The sequence below is a fragment of the Scylla paramamosain genome, chromosome 3 (genome assembly GCF_035594125.1).
Source record: "Scylla paramamosain isolate STU-SP2022 chromosome 3, ASM3559412v1, whole genome shotgun sequence".
NCBI classification, from domain to species: domain Eukaryota; kingdom Metazoa; phylum Arthropoda; class Malacostraca; order Decapoda; family Portunidae; genus Scylla; species Scylla paramamosain.
This window is the reverse complement of record NC_087153.1, coordinates 11,357,501-11,374,282: the sequence shown is the minus strand read 5'-3', so window position 1 is coordinate 11,374,282 and position 16,782 is coordinate 11,357,501. Positions and strand designations below refer to the sequence as shown.

General features: G+C 47.7%; 2 protein-coding genes across 12 annotated transcripts in view; both read left to right on the top strand.

The window, feature by feature from the left end:
• LOC135090232 (uncharacterized) overlaps window positions 1-7,042 on the top strand; it is a 238,062-nt gene extending 231,020 nt beyond the window's left edge. For all 9 annotated transcript variants that reach the window (XM_063986804.1, XM_063986753.1, XM_063986763.1 and 6 more), the window contains one exon: window positions 777-7,042. In XM_063986804.1, coding sequence (XP_063842874.1) covers window positions 777-6,664 — 5,888 coding nt within the window. In that variant the 3' untranslated portion in view covers window positions 6,665-7,042. The remainder of the gene's footprint in view (window positions 1-776) is intronic.
• An 871-nt stretch (window positions 7,043-7,913) lies between these two features.
• LOC135090250 (uncharacterized) overlaps window positions 7,914-16,782 on the top strand; it is a 135,278-nt gene continuing 126,409 nt past the window's right edge. The window contains exon 1 of one of the 3 annotated variants that reach the window (XM_063986903.1): window positions 7,914-8,038. The gene's annotated coding sequence lies outside the window, so the exon portion shown is untranslated. The remainder of the gene's footprint in view (window positions 8,039-16,782) is intronic. The other 2 variants (XM_063986849.1, XM_063986928.1) reach the window with 2 other exon arrangements.

Here is a 16,782-nt window from a genome sequence, read left to right as displayed (position 1 = left end):
CTAAAAGGCCCTGAAGGTCTCTGTAGGGGTCCTGGTGGTAAGCTACTGTCTGGCATTCATCCTACATGGATGCTTACCTGTCTGTCTAACTCTGTTGTATGTTTTCTTTCATGGACCTTTCCTTACTACCTGACTTGACGTATTGTAGTGGATGAAAATAACACATTCTGATTTAGAAATAAATCAACTGAAAAATTGGGTGAAGCCTCTATGAATAATTTTCTGGGATTTAGAATGAGAGGTGTTGTGCATGTTGATGGAGGTTTGGGTGTTCGTCTTAAGGTTTCCATCGTGTTTCCTTGTTGAATCGAAAACTCTCCAAGCTCGCAAGGACATGTACAATCTCCGGGTTGGCTTGGTGTGTAGCGCCCACTGTTGTCTTTCCTTTCCAGCGTGAATTGTGGACAATTTTGTAATCTAAAACCTGTGTAGTAACAAAGTTAGAATACTGAAGTAGCATGCTGAGCTCTTGCTTACAAACTTCAGGTTTGAACTTTGGTTCGGGATGAATTTCTGGTCTTATGGATTACAGCCATTTTGCAGTTTGCTTTTCTGAAAATTGCCTGCCTTACTAATTGGTAAGCAGCTGCAGCATAAATTGAACCCAGTATTACGCATGCTAAGGCAGCCTTTGCCAAAATGATAATTTCTTACATTCTTACCCTTGGGCTTGGAAACTGATAACCTGCATCTCACACTAGCATGAAAAACGCCTTACTAACACACAACCATGCCTGGCTCCATGATCTCATGGCTGTCTGAAATGTGGCACACAGATCTGCTGGAGGAACGAGAAACTCGGAAGAGGACAAGACGGAACTCAAGGAGGAGCAGCGCAGATCTGAGTCGTGATTCCAGGAAGCTTGTGATGTCCGCTGACACCTGTAAAGGTTATGTGGATGATGACAGACTTCAAGGATCTCCAGGAAACTTTGCCAGTGATCATCCACAGACTGACCCATATGTGTCACAACAAACTTCTTTTATTAGCACTTCAAAGTCATCTCCTGATTATGTGAACATTAATATCGTGAGTGAATCCCAGGAAGGAAGAACTACCGGTATTGTCAGGAGTGCCACAGCGGGTGTAGAAAACAAATATGGTGAAAAGGCAGTAAGTCAGAGGGCTGAACCTGTGTTCATTGAAAACCATGAAGGATATGATGAGGTACAGAGGTTTGACCAGCTGCCTCAAGAAGCAGATCAACACCTCAGTGTTCCCAGAACTTGTGAACAAAGTTTTGTGTACAGTGATCAGATATATGCTGCAAGGGATCCCTATTATGTATCTGATGTGCAATTACCTGCTAAAGCTGATAAGTTTGAAGAAGATAAGAGTGATATTTCTTCAAGCATTGGACTTAAAAGAGAATATAACAGTTCCTATGGCACACAGAATTCTGTACAAAGGAAATATCAGATGAAAAATGATTCATTTGAAATGACAGACTACAGTGGAGATAGAATATCTGTTGACTGTAAGAACTATCACCATGATATTTCAGTAAGAGAGGAAAGCTTAGAGAATGCTGTTGGATTCTCTTCCTATGATTCTCACATGACTCACAAGCCAGATAATGTTGGTATGCATGCATCCCAGAAGGGCAGCTCACAGGATGACACCACATCCACTGGTAAGTACTCTGACAGTGGTTATGATACGCTGCGAGCAGAAATGTCCCTTCGCAGAGATGAGAGAAGGAACCCCAGACCAGGTGCTCTGTGGACGCCGGATAGTCTGGATAGCAGCCCTGAGTGTTCCAGTGTGGTGCGGAGGCGTGGCTTTGACCATGCAGGGAGACGGCCAGAGACCTGGAGCCCTGAGAAATTTGACAGGTCATGGGGAACTATTGACTCAGACCTGAAATCAAAAGTAGATGAGTCAAAGGTTGTGAAGGAATACAGCTATGAATACATTACTCCTGAGAAAAGCAGTGATGCTTCTTTACCAGACAGTTTTGCAAATTCCAGCAAGAATTTCAAGAAATCATCACCTTCCCTGACATGCCTGGAGAGTCCCAGGATGGTGCAGGAAACACAGCAAGCACAGAGCCACATGAATTTAGTTCAGGATCGCATTAAGAAATTTACATCAAAAGCTTTAGAGACCAAAGAAAATTATACAAATAATTATGTTGGAGAACCACAAATAAATATGAGTAAGTTTGGAGAGTCAAGTAAGAATAGTAAAATGGCATGCATAAATTCAGAGGTTCAGAATTTTAGAGAGCCTCTCAAGGAACCTTTAAAGCCTCTCTCACCTCAGATCAGGAGCTCCGAAGCATTTGTCTCTCCTTTGAAAGCTGAATTTGCAACATCTGAATCTACTGTAGTAACAGCACAAGAAGCTCAGGTCAAGAATGTGTCTGATTACAAGAGAAGAGATGAGGTGCTGGGCTCCCCACTGCCTGAGGAATGTCCTCCTTCCAGTCTCAGGCTCAATTCAGTATCTGAACCTTCAAGCATAGAGTACCGTGAGCGAGAGCTGAGGAGTCCTCAAGACATCATGGACTCCAGGCTGAGTCGTACAAACATCAGGAAATTCTTGTTTGATGATGATGGTCACCCTGCAGAACCCAAGCTTGAACAGCAAGCAAACACCATAAAGCCTCCCCTGATGAAGAAGCCTACCCAGACTCGCTCAGTGAAAGCCCTTCTGAAGAACTTTGAGGAGAAGTCACTAGAACATATGGAAAGGGTGAATCTGAATCAGGATTGTTCAAGGAAAAAATTCCATAGTGATTCTGAGATGTTGTCAAATGAGAGCTCCAGTGATGAGTGTCAGAGTGAGGACTTGTTCACTGCTGCCCCAGAGAAGACAACTTTGTCTCCCACATCCTCAGTCTTGGCAGAGCTCCGAAAGTCTGCTGATGATAAGAAGGATGATGCAGCACCACTTTTGCCACCACCCAGGCCCCCAAAGAAGCCAACACTAGGTGGGGAAATGGATGCTGTGGTAACTCCTGGTTATCTGAGGTTGAGTCTTACAGAATCCATTCAGGAATCTCTTAAGGTGCAAGAAGACAGTGAGAGTGGTGCTGATGAGCCCAGCTGGATGGACACAACCCTCAACAGTGAGCAGGGCAAGCAGAGCAGCCCACCACTCAGTAATGGTGAGTCAGCAATTCCTGATTTAGATAAGCCTCCAGAAGAAGAGGCCCCACCACCACCACCTTTGTATCCTCCCACTGAGGCCCAGAATCCAGTAATGAGACCTGATCCATACAATGAGGAGAACTATTTGCCCATGAGTCCACCTAAGAAACTTAGCCATGGGTCTAGTATCCTTGCTCCCGCCAGCTCTTGTAGTAGCCTAAGTAGCAAGCACCTGCCCACACCAGAACCAGTTTATCCTGATATCTTTGCCAAGACTGAATATGAAGAGCACACTTACATAGAGATGAGTGGAGATGCCTCATCCAGTGGAGCCTCTGTTTTGGCCCCAGGTGGTCCTCCCAGGTTTGATTTTGGCAGGACAAATAGTGAGCTTTTATTTCCTCCTGAAAGTCCCAGATATTATGAAATTGGTGACAAGGATGAGTGCCAGCACTATGAATATATTTACAAGGGACAACCCCACTACGAAGCAATATATATGGAAGTTCCAAACACTGAAAAGGAGAACACCGGAGAAAGTGAAAAGCCTCAGATTCCAAATAAGCCAGATGAACTGAAGGCTCAGCTCAGTGCAGACAGAAACTATGCCTCAGAATCTGCCCTAAACTCTTCTATTAGTAAGCTAGATTTAAAATCTCAGTCTAATGCATCTTCTGATGCTGATGATGAGGCTTCCAAGGACCTGGAGAGTCTTGACCCTCCCCGCAACCCTCGCTTCAGCCTGTCAGACACCTTCCGACCAGCTTCTTATTACCTGAGTGGTGCAGAACCATCTAGTGATCCTGATGCACAAGACTCCTCAGACTCTGACCTTGTACCACCACCCCCAATACCCATGAGTCCACCACCACTGGATGACCTGGATACTGGAGGTCCCAAAGCCAAAAACTTTGACTTTGATAACCTGGAGACACCAGATCCTCCGCCGCATCTTCGAAATGCACTAAGCTCTTCAAGGTCTTTAAGAGTCAGTCAGAGCAGTTTACGTGATGACCTCAGTTCCTCCAGATCTTCAATTGGAAAAGATAAAAGAATTTATGAAAAATCTGAGTCTTCACCAAGTCTTCACGCTGACAAGTTGAAACGAAGACCTGTCTTTGAGGAGACTCTGGAGAGTCTGCATGATGATGACAATTTTATTTTGAGATCTGAGGACCGATACCCAGCGTCAGCAGCCTACCCTGAGGACTGCTCAGCACCAGCAGCTGAGAAGTTCCAACGAGATAGACGGAAGCCTTTCCCGCAGTGTGCTGAGGACGTCCTGCTCCCTGGAGACAAACACGAACCTTCTGCTCGCCCCAAGTCAGCACTGGACCACAATCCATCTTTCCAGGGGAATTTAGATACATCTTACTCCTCAAATAATGCTGAAAATCCATATGTTAATGAGGCCTTCCAGCAGAGCCTGATGCAGCCTGCTAATCCCTATCAGAGTCCAGGGGATGGAAGGGAGTACTGTAATATCCCATCAAATGCAAAGATGTTTATGCAGCCAGAGAGAGAAAGATCAAACTCCACTGGTTCACGACCAAAGTCTCCTGACCCCTATGCTGAACGCAATGAACTTTCTACTTACCAGAATGTTCCTGCACCAAGAACATCACTGTCAAAAAGAAATTCTCCTCAGACCACATCAGGTAGTGTTGAGCCAACAGGATCACCAATGATCGATGCTCTTCGTGGTGTTCACAGTCCAGTAGTACATCTGCAGCCAAATCATCAGAGAACATCATCAGAGGCTTCCTCTCGTAGTGTGGTGAGTCCAACAGCCAGTGTGCTGTCAGGCAGTGGCAGCCTGGCACCCATTCACCTGAGGGCCACCTCCAATGCCTCAGTGGGAAGTGAAACCAGTCCACGCTCTGCACCGTACTACTACTCTGACGTCATCCGTGATGATGCAGCAGCGGTTGCAGACGGCTTAGTTGGAACTCCACGCTCTCGGTCTTACCAGCTTAATAATCAGCGAGATCTGGAAGCCAATAAAAGACAAGACATCGGCAGGAAAGTTAACCAGATCAGCAGTTCTTCTGATTTTGAACAAAGACGAGAAAGATTAGCACATGAGTTAAGGACATCAATGGAGTTCCTTGAAGGTAAAACTGTGTCATCACCAGATGAACGCAATGTGTATGATTCTGACACTTTGCGTAAGATGAAGCGGCGTGCTTACACACCTGATCCTGAACTGGATTCCAAGAATGTGTTCCCTCATGGCCTCTCCATCAAGACTGACAGTCCTCCTTTGGGTCCTCCTATGGGTCATCGTCGAACCCGATCCCTGGAGGGACTCCTTGATGACCCTCCTCGTCCTTTTGTTGGAGAATCTAACAGTGTTCAAAGTCCCCATGATGTCAACAAGATGTGTGGTGGAGGCCCATCTCAGGGATCCAACCGGGCTAACACCGCAGCCTTTCCCAGCAGTTACTCAGCTCACTTTGGCATGAGAGGAGGTGCAGGAGCTCCTTTGAACTCAGCCTCCCCCTCACCACAGGCCCCAGTTACTTCAAATCGAGGGACGGTTTCTCAGATGACTAGTCAACGAGCCTCTGTGAGCAGCTTCCATAGCAGTGGAAGCCTGCCTCAGAGGACTACTTCTCCTTACGCTACGTCACCTCTGCCTGTGTCCCCTGTACCCCCTTACCAAGTGGGTAGCCGTGACAGTCTTGTCAGCAGGGAGAGCTCCACGAGTCGTATCTCCAGCTATGATCCCCGAGTTGGTAACGAGCCACGTAGTCCCTCCAACCATGAAACTCTGCACGAGGAGCAGGACTGGGAGGATGATACTCAGTGGCGTGAACAGCTTCGACGAGCTTCTTTGCGTCACACAAGATCACTAGAAACCCTGGATGAGGGACGGCCACGACGTGTTGGTGATGGCGCCAGTAGAGAAGGGCGCCCTCCTGCCAAGCTTAGTGTGCCAAGCAATGCCTGTCCAGTCCCTCAAGAAAGCAATCAACAGAGATTGCAGCAGCTCCATTGGGATGAGTACACAGTGGACTACAGGGAAGGACGCCTTGGCTCAAACCAGTACAGAAACAGCGGTCCTCTTCACTCTGAGACTTTGGAGAGAACCCGCCGTGGCCTCACCTGCCTTGAGGGTTACGAGTGGGATGAGGCAGAGGAAAAGTTCAAGAAGCCCGGCCAGGCAGGGCGTCCCCAGCAACCTCTGCCACAGACCCCTCCCAACTCTGTACCACATCAGCCTTTTTTAGTCGACGGCCTCCCACCTTCACCCGGGACGGAGGGCGAGGAACAGCGTCAGTGCCAGGTCAGCCCGGCGCCGCCCCCCGCCCACGCGCCTCCCTCCCCGCCTCCGCAGCTCCAGCAGCATTTTTTAGCGGGCGGCGGTGAGGGCTCAGACGCATCCTCGGGGGTAGGAGGGAGGCCCCCTGATGAGTTTCAGGGGCGGGAAGAGCCTCCGGCCACATCGCCCGCTTCGCCCGTAGCGTCCCCAGCACCGCAAGACGCCACCTCCACACACCCAGTGCCTGATGTTATCCCTCCACACGGTGAGTACAAGCAACCTCACCTGCCTATGTTCAGCTAAAGACAGCCACGGTGACAGTCTTGTTGCTCTGCCATTGAGATGCTTCCAGCCCAAACCATAATGCACTGGGATTCAATTTGTTTACAGATAATCCTTCAAACTTACAAGGAAGGAGTATCGCTTTTAACGTTTGCAAGTACTGTATAGCCTGTTCTGTATGATTGGAGGAGTACTTCCTGGAAAGTTGGTGGGTTTTGTTAGTTTATAATATTTGGACGTAATTTTCTTGGTAACAACAAAAGGCGCCGCGAAGGCAAGATGTTAATTATGTATTGTGCATTTCTGTGAATAGTCTAATACAACCCTCCCATACTATGCAGTCAGACGCTTTCCCTTTATCCCTGAATTGTTAAGAGAATGAAGCATCAAAAGAAATCACCGAAGTCATTTGCTCTCTTCCTCTCCTCCCTTCCGCACCGCGTCACGGTAACATTACGGGTCACACGGCACCACTCAGGCCACGAGACAGCAAGCCTTAATATTCCTTTGTACATTTGGTGCTACTTTGCTATTTACTATCATCAATTATGCATCATTCTTCCTGGTTTATAATTACACCAACTTCCTTGACATATTCGTAATTATGTAAACAAAAAATGTGTAACCTTCACTGCTGAATATTTAAGTATGGTGTTGTGACATATTAATGAGAATGCTCATCTCACTTCATTTATTTTTGTTACCTCGATACGTATGATTCGCGTGTGGGATTTGACGCTCCCAATTGGATGAAACAATTTCTCAGCTGACATGTAATCCCGTCAAGTCATCCCGTACGCGAGATGCAGCGGATCATCCCGCCTCCGGCACGCCGCGGGCCCCTGCCAGATCGATGGTAGGCTAACAGCTTCAAACCAACTCACGGACCTTGCCGCAGCCTTCCCTTCCTGACCCTGTAGAGGCCAGACAATGTAAAGGTGTATCGGAAAGGGCAGCGTCGTTGGCCCGTGTGTCATGTGTGGCGGGGATTGATGCACGTCGAGGGGCAGCCAGCGACGTGTGGCAGTGGATGGGACAGGTTACCAGTTGGTGTTGGCCCGTCGCCATTAAGGGAATGACCTCCTCAGCGCAATACGGAGACCATAACACATTGCTACACTATCTGCTCTGCTTCCTGGCATGAATTTATTCCTTAACAACACTTAATTTCGAATATTCTCTCATTAAAACCTTGACCTCCGTTATCAAGGTGGGGGTGGAATTATATTTGCGCGCGGCAACTGCACTCGACGCGACCTAAAGGCGAAGTAAGGTGATCGCGATGGTCGCAGAGGCAGTGTGGCTAGAGCTGTGGATGAGTACGGTAGTGTCACATCCTACTCTCCGTCACTCCTCACCCGCACTGACACCCTCGAGTTAAAACCTCTCTGATTGGTGAGAATTTAAAGACTACTTGGCACAAACAGCAGGGACCATCGGCGCCTCTGCATGGATAATACTGAGCTGAACACTGAATAGTTTAACGGTGAATTATTATTACTTAGAACTTGTATCAACTTCAGAATTGATACGAGTACATTTGAGCAATACTGAGCACCACGGCACAGTTGCATTGCATTATTCGTGCTGGGATGTTGTGTTGTAGTGTTGAAGGGATGATTTGTGTTTGTTTATTCCACTATTTATTTATCGTGTTTGTTGAAAAAACGGTTTTTGGTTGTATTGTATTTTACATATTCGTGCACGTGAACAGTGTCATGACACACACACACACACACACACACACACACACACACACACACACACACAGAGAGAGAGAGAGAGAGAGAGAGAGAGAGAGAGAGAGAGAGAGAGAGAGAGAGAGAGAGAGAGAGAGAGATTCGACACGCTGAAAAGTGTGAATGACATCTTGACGCGTGGAGTGATGGTTAGGGGATTCTGCGATGAACACACAAGTAGGGTAGGAGAACATCGCTGTCAGTGAGAGGGCCTTCATATCAGGAGCCGCTACGTCTAGACTGGTCTGGGCAGTGTGGCAATAGTACCTGTTTGCCCCTCCATTAGTGCGTCAATGCGTGTGCTGCTAAACTTAAACCCGGGGAGGCTTACTGATTACGTGGTCAGGTTCTCGTGGGAGGAGGACAGTGGATATGGGAAATAAACTTAATGACACGACAGGAACTACGGAAGTTATGATTGAGTGCGTGGCTGCAGTGGTCGTGATGATATGCAGGTGTGTGTGTGTGTGTGTGTGTGTGTGTGTGTGTGTGTGGCAGGTGTGGGAAGGCTGGCTGTGTGAGGCAAGAGAGATCCGTCCGCAGTGGCAGGATAGCCAGGCTCCCGCAGGCCGCACCTCCTCTGCTGCAGGTCCCCCCACCTCCCTCCCACCTTGCCTTCGACCTTCTCTCTCTCTCTCTCTCTCTCTCTCTCTCTCTCTCTCTCTCTCTCTCTCTCTCTCTCTCTCTCTCTCTCTCTCTCTCTCTCTCTCTCTCTCTCTCGTATCTTGACTTGCATACTTTTTAATTGTGTTTTCGTCCCATCACGTCCTTCCTCCCTCGCCGCCTCCACACCTCCACCTTGCCTCCTAATCCTCGAGTGTTGCTGCCTTTTAGTTTTACTGCCCCATCATCCTTTACTCTCCCTCCAATTCACCAGCTTTACCTCACACACACACACACACACACACACACACACACACACACACACACACACACACACACACACACACACACACACACACACACACATGTTCCTCCCCTCTACTCTCTCCCTGAACTCCTTACTTATTGATGGCGCCGTGCCCTAGGGGAAGACGTCATGCTAACCTCTTAAGGGCGTCTCATCGCTATGATAGGTGACGTTTGAGAATGCGTTTAATGGAGACGGACTGTGTGTGTGTGTGTGTGTGTGTGTGTGTGTGTGTGTTTTAATGTATGCATGTATTCCTGTCTGGGGTCAGTGTCTTGTGTTATTCTTAGTAGGGAAGATTGGAAGGATATTTTTGGTCTGGAAATAATGTGGAATATTATTTGTTATAATTGTTATCATCATCATCATCATTATCACCATCATCATCGTAATTATCAATGTTTAGCTCATTTTCCTTGAGATTTCTGCACTGAGGAGAAGCCTGTAATTATGTAATTGCGATACCTTGCCACAAGAACTGCCCAGGAACGCACTCACACATACATATATAGTTCAGTTGATGGCCTTGCCTGGGTTTACGAAACATCCTTTAATTAAGCAAACGTGGATAAAGAGGGAGAAAAAATTTGTGCGCATGAGAGAGAGAGAGAGAGAGAGAGAGAGAGAGAGAGAGAGAGTCTGTGTGTGTTTGTGTTTCCAGTGGCCAGGATCGTGCCAATATATCAGCGGGACGTTCCCTGCATCGAGTAACCATGCCAGCAACTATCGGTTAATGGCGTCCCGTGTAATAACATAGATTCCAGCCTTCCAGTATCTCGGATACCTTCCGAACGACCTCTGCACCCCCCCCCCCCACCTCTCTCTCCTCTCGCTCCCGTCACGCACATAGCACAGCTTCCTCCTTCAACCCCCACTTCCTTCCCTCTTCTCTCCACCGGTAGTTCCTCTTCTTCGTACCTCTTATCTGTTACTCTCGTCCCTCATTCCAAGCTTGACACACTGCTAGAGGAGTCGTGCGGGGCGAGGCGGGGCGGCGGGAAGGAAGGAGGGCGGAAAGAGGCCTGGCTGAGTGAAGAGGGTGGTGAGTGTCGGCATGAAGCAAGATTTGTGTGCCACACATATCCCGCGGGCAGTTGCTGGCATAGTGCAGGGAAGGACATTCGGGTGTTGTGCTGCTGCGGCGGCTGGCAGCGGGAACCTGGGACATGGTCTGCTCAAGGAAATAGAGACCGCTCACCGATCTTTCCTCTGGCAGTTCTCAAAAATACTCCACATTAACTATGACTGTCTGCAATCATTAGGCCATGACAATGTGTTAAATGGCACAGCTGCCCAGCGTGTCCCTCATCGTGCCGGTACGAGGCCCACGTGTCGGCAGCTGGCGCCCGAACCGGCTGTGGAGAAACTGTTATTGATTGTAGAGTAGCCGGCTGGAGGTGGTGGTGGCCCCGGCCTTGCTTTATGTGTGACGGGGCTGAGGTCGGGTGCTGGCCTTGGCCCGGCCTGCGTTCCCTCGGTCACACTAGCAAACGTTCCTTAAATGATATATATTTTCTTATCATACCTATGTCCCATTGCCACACGAGGGTTGCCGTGACGCGCCGTCCCGAGGCTGAGATCCTTCTTGGTATGTGTCGGCCAGGGGAGGGACGAGGGATCCACGGAGGCACTCTTACACGAGTGGGCTCTCGGCCACCTACGCTCTTGGCTCTTCAGGGTCTGATGTATGAACTCGCCTACTCCCGACACTTCCCGGTGCTGGCCGTGAATCAGTGTCAGCGGCCACTGAAGGAGAAGATTAAAAGAGGGATTGGCTTTAGCTCCAACCAGAATGGAAACCTGCGCCGCCAGGGTCCTGCACCACTGCGGCCCGCCTTGGCTCAGGACTCCTGAAGGCGAGAGCAAGCACCAACCCGTCACTTGGAAATGTTCTTAGTTGTTTATTGAAGTGTGTGTGTGTGTGTGTGTGTGTGTGTGTGTGTGTGTGTGTGTGTGTGTGTGTGTGTGTGTGTGTGTGCGCGCGCGCTATTGAATAGTTATTTATTCACCACATCATTAAAGTTAGGCAAACAGGGAGACAGCTTGTTTAAAAAGAGATACTGTAAAGACACACGTCAAGGGAAATGAAAATTTGCTTCATTTTCACGACTTCAATAAATCTCTGGGAAATATCATAAAGTTGCGCCTTTATTAAGTATCGCCTGCCAAAGACGTCACAACAAAATCCGTATTAGCGTCAAGACGACCACGCTGAGATCCGTCACTTGTCTTTTTTTTTTTTTTCCACTATGTGATCAGTGTTTCCATGATTAGATTACAAGATATTGTGTTTGCTCAGAGCTTCCTTTCCTTATTTTCATTCGGTTAATTGATGACTGGTTGGTGCAATAATGCTCACAGAATGGGATGAAAACTTAATACTCGCTGCTACATTACGCTTTAATTATCATAATGCTTAATGCGCTAATTGCTGATGAGATTTTTCAGTTATTTTTGCGCTGGGAGACAAGACTTATGACATTAATTAAGAAAAACGCTGAAATTGTTTTCGTCATGACACTGCCCGACGCTGGAGGTCTCGACCAGTCTGTTTCTGCATCCCGGGTGACGCCACGCACGGCTGGGGCTGTGTACCGTAGCTTGTGGTTTGGATTTTTCTTGACTTACTTCTCGCCCAAACCCTCCCACGCCGATGGCACGTTATGGTATACAGCGATAGTATAAAGCGATGGTACGTTATGGTATACAAACATGTTATTTTGTATCACTCATTGTAAAACATTAAGGCATATTTTACTTCTTTATTTTGTTAGATAGAACAGTATTGTATGAAGTTATTACTTAAAATTTATCGACACATTACCAGCAGTTCACTCGGCAACATTTCCATCAGCAAGAAGAGAGAGAGGTTAGGGAACGTCTTATACCTGAAGCGCTTGATACATGCTTTCAATAACATAGCTCTTGAAAACTGCCCGTGGTCTGCTTCGTAACAAATATCCGGCAGCCTCCCACTATTACCGTTCCTCAGCATATGAACTGAACTGAACTTATCACTAGACACGCGCTGGAGCGAATCAACATCACCTTTTGTCGATTCCCACACGTTTCCATGCGCATGACTTTGCCGCCACCTCAGAACAGCTCGCCAGTCACAGCGCCTCACCACAGAACCCGCTGCGCCGACGTGATCTTATGAGAACATGAATGTCACCAGAACACTCCACTCCCTTCACGCTTTCTTCCACTCCTCCCTCTTCCTCTCCCTCTCCCTCTCCCCTCCTCCTAACACCTCGAAACACCTCCTGGACCCACAGATCCCCCACCGCCTCCTCCCCTACCGTCACATCCCACCTACACTTTGTCTGGCTTCACTCTCATCACCACCCCCTCCCTGCCTCCCTGCTTCCCTCTCTACACTGTGCTCAAGCGCAAGGGGGGAAAAAAATCACTCGTGTTTTATGTTTGGTTTGCTATGTCAACTCATGGCTGCCGACGTGTGTGAAGGGGCTGCGGAGAGGAAGTGCGTGAGGAGGCAGGCGACTGGGAAAGACTTGGGAGGGAGAGAAGGAAAGTTGGTGTTTATACAGGCTTGGGTGTGTCGTGGTGGGAATGTCGTGTGAGGTGGTGGAGGTGAGGGAGTGAGGGTCTGAGGAAAGTAAGCTTCTGTGATGGACAATAAAATATGAAGTTCGGAAAATCGGGAGTGTGAGTGTAAGTGAATGACCTTTCCCTGTGTGTGTGTGTGTGTGTGTGTGTGTGTGTGTGTGTGTGTGTGTGTGTGTGTGTGTGTGTGTGTGTGGGTGTGTGTTCGTTTGTCCTGATACGAATGTTTGTAGATATACTGTCGTCAAGAGTCTTATCCCATCCTCCCCTTTGTCCTCTACGCACACACACACACACACACACACACACACACACACACACACACACACACACACACACACACACACAACAAAATACACTATGCATAAAAACAAAAACACTCAACGATATATGATCAAACTATTCTGAATATGACATTTAATTAATACTCCTTTTAAAAATTTACAACCGTAGGAACCAGAGAGAGAGAGAGAGAGAGAGAGAGAGAGAGAGAGAGAGACCCGGAATTTACCTTAAACCCTTCTACAACCAAACATTCCCGTCCTCCTTTACCCGTCCGTCTTTTCCTTTACCTAACCTAAATTTAACTTAACCTAACCTAACCCACGAAATCATAAACTCGTGCATGTCGGTGTTGAAAATCAGGAAGGTGTGATATCAGCAGATCATTTTGGTATGGACTGACCCAATCAAGCTAACATCGTCTTTCATCCCTTAATAATACTGCGATTGGCATTAAGGTCGCGACCCACAGAGCTTCATCAGCACGATTATCCCCTCACATCTGTAGGCAAATAGACAGAGAGAGAGAGAGAGAGAGAGAGAGAGAGAGAGAGAGAGAGAGAGAGAGAGAGAGAGAGAGAGAGAGAGAGAGAATGTTGCCAAAGGAAAGGGAGTGGCAGGGTCGTATAGAGAGAGAGAGAGAGAGAGAGAGAGAGAGAGAGAGAGAGAGAGAGAGAGAGAGAGAGAGGCTCAAGGACGGAAATAACGGGTCAGTATCCCAAAGCAAATAGAATTCATGTGAGCAACTCCTCCGCTAATCAGACGAACGAGCAGTGGGTGGGAGGGAGAGGGAAAGTGAGCAGAAGAGGAGGAGGAGGAGGAAGAGGAGAGGAGGGAGCTGCGGTAAGTGTCAGGGGGAAACCACAGGGGAGCGCCTGGGGGCCTTCGGGGACACGTAAGACTCTGGCACAGTAACCGAGTGAAGGCAAACGGATAATTATTAGTTACCTGATGTGCTGAGGGGTTTTTAAATGTTCCGCGTGAGTTTTTAAATGTTTCTTCGTCTTGTTTCTACTTCTCACAGGCACTCATGGAAGTTACTGGGGGAGTTTTCTTGATTCTTGTGATACATCGACAAGAATTCTGATGTGTTGAGGATTTTTGAATTGACTCCCGTGTGGTTTTTCAAATGTTTCTTCGTTTTCTGTCTACTTTTCACTGGCTCTGATGGAAGTTACTGGAGTTCACGTTTTTTTTTTTCTTTCTCTCTCTCTGTGATTCAATAGGTTAACGAGGGTTCAGCACCTTCATTAGGAAGGCACCCTTGAGAACCTTACGAATCACTCCCGTGGCCTTTGAGAACTTCGAAAATTGTCCTTATGAGGGAAAGAAGCGCTTAAAAGATACCAGTTTAATGCTGATGAAGGAGAACGAGGAGAAAGAGGAGGAGGAGGGCTGAAGGACGTCTTGGTGGTGTGAAGAAAGGCGCCCCTCTCTTCATTGCCTCTTCTGTCTCTGCATCCCTTCATCTCTTCCTTCTTCTCCCTCTCCCCACCTGTCTTCCTGCTGTTTTTTTCGAAGCGCGCACACACTACCACGTCGCTGTTGTCTGTTTTTTTTATATGTCCTACACTGAGCCGTTGTGTTTGTGTATGTGTGTGTGTGTGTGTGTGCACCCTCTACGTAGTACATCCTCACACACACACACACACACACAGACACACTTTCCTATCAGTACATCTCTCCCCTTCCACCAATCTTTCTTCCACACCCTTCTTTTAACCTCAGCCACCTCTCCTCCTCCATCTTTCCACCTCTCCTGTGTTCTACTCTTCCCCACTCTTCCTCTCCATCATCCCCTTTCCCTGCCCCTACCCTCGCCACACTCCGGTACCCTCAACATCCCCCAGGCGCGGACACTACCCATGAAAAAGGTTCTCGAGATGAGGAATGGGCGCCTCTGACCCATGACGGGGAAGTGGGCGGGTATGGGTGGGGGTGGCTGTGGGTTACAAGAGGCTCCTTCACCACTCACGATAAAGGTGGACTCAATTGCGAGGCGGTGGAAGTGGTGTGTGGCTTCTGTTTTCTATTAGTGTGTCAGTTTCAGTTGGTGCTCCTCTCTCTCTCTCTCTCTCTCTCTCTCTCTCTCTCTCTCTCTCTCTCTCTCTCTCTCTCTCTCTCTCTCTCTCTCTCTCTCTCTCTCTCAGACCATAATGCACCAATTTCTATACTATAGCTCAGTGGCAAGTACGTGTGTGAAGGTATATGTACTTATGTATGTGAGATGTTGGTTTCTTTTCCCTGTCAACATATTTTCTACATTTCACACCATACATATACTAACTTAACCACATCACATCTTGCTCGCTAGGTGTCGCTACCTTACACACATTTCATAGTCTTAATACGTCCAATACTAACACTTGAGCATACCTTACTTTATGAATCTCTCTCTCTCTCTCTCTCTCTCTCTCTCTCTCTCTCTCTCTCTCTCTCTCTCTCTCTCTCTCTCTCTCTCTCTCTCTCTCTCTCTCTCTCTCTCTCTCTCTCTCAAACACACGAAGTAGTAAATGTTTCTAAGTGGCATTGAATAGTGGATAGTTTCGAGCACCTTTTAATGCGAAGATATGAAGTGCTGGAAAGTGGCAGGGTGGGCCGGGGGGGGGGTGGCTGTGGAAGGCTAGGGAATGAAGAGAAAATCTGAGGGTTGAAGAGAGGGAAATAATGAAGAAGAGGAGGAGGAACTGTAGAGTGAGGAAGATGATAGAAAAAAAAGGGAAAAAGAAAGAGAGTAAGGGTACTGTAGAAGGGAGGGGAATAAAGGGGAGAGACAAATTAAATGTGAGAGAGAAAATAAATGAGGATGGAAGAAAGGGAGATAATGAAGGAGTAGAAGAGGGATGGGTAAGTGAAAGAGAGGGTGATAGAAAAGGAGAAAACAAGAAGGAAGGAAGGGGAAATGAATGATAGGCAAACTGAAAATGAGTGAGAGAATGACTTAGGATAGAGGAGAGGAAAATAATGCAGAAGAGAGAGAGGTGAGAGGAAGAGAGAATGACAGAAAAGGAGGAAACAAGAAGAGGTATGAAGGAGGATAGGGGAACGTGATAGGAAAGAAGAAAATATGGCAAAAACGAATAAGGGAGAGGAGGAAGGGACGATAACAAATTGAAATACAGCATATGTGAAAGAAGAGGAATGGGAAAAAGAGGAGGAGAGGGCGATGGAATAAAGGGAAATACGTACAGGGAAGAGGGATGAGGGAGAGGAAGGGAAGGACCTCATTTGAACACCCTCCTTACAATTACCTCTCCTAATTATCCTGTAATCATTATTGCCCGCCCTGACCCTTCCCACGCCTCTCCCTTACCCTCTTCCCCCTCTCCCTCTCTTTCACCCTTTCCCCTTTCTCTACTGTTTTCTCCCATTTTATTCTTCAGTCCATCTCACTCTTCCTCTCTCTGCCTTTTGTCTCCACTCTTCTCCATTTCTTCTTTTACTCTCTCCGGCACTCACTCCCTGCCTCTCCCGCTCTCTCACAGTCACTCACCTTCCGTCCGCATGAGTAGAGAGAGAGAGAGAGAGAGAGAGAGAGAGAGAGAGAGAGAGAGAGAGAGAATCTTGGGTAGTGTCTTTATCAATGGCTGTTTTGGCGACGCTACCACAATCATCTCCTCCCGCTTGTTCCTGTTACTGTC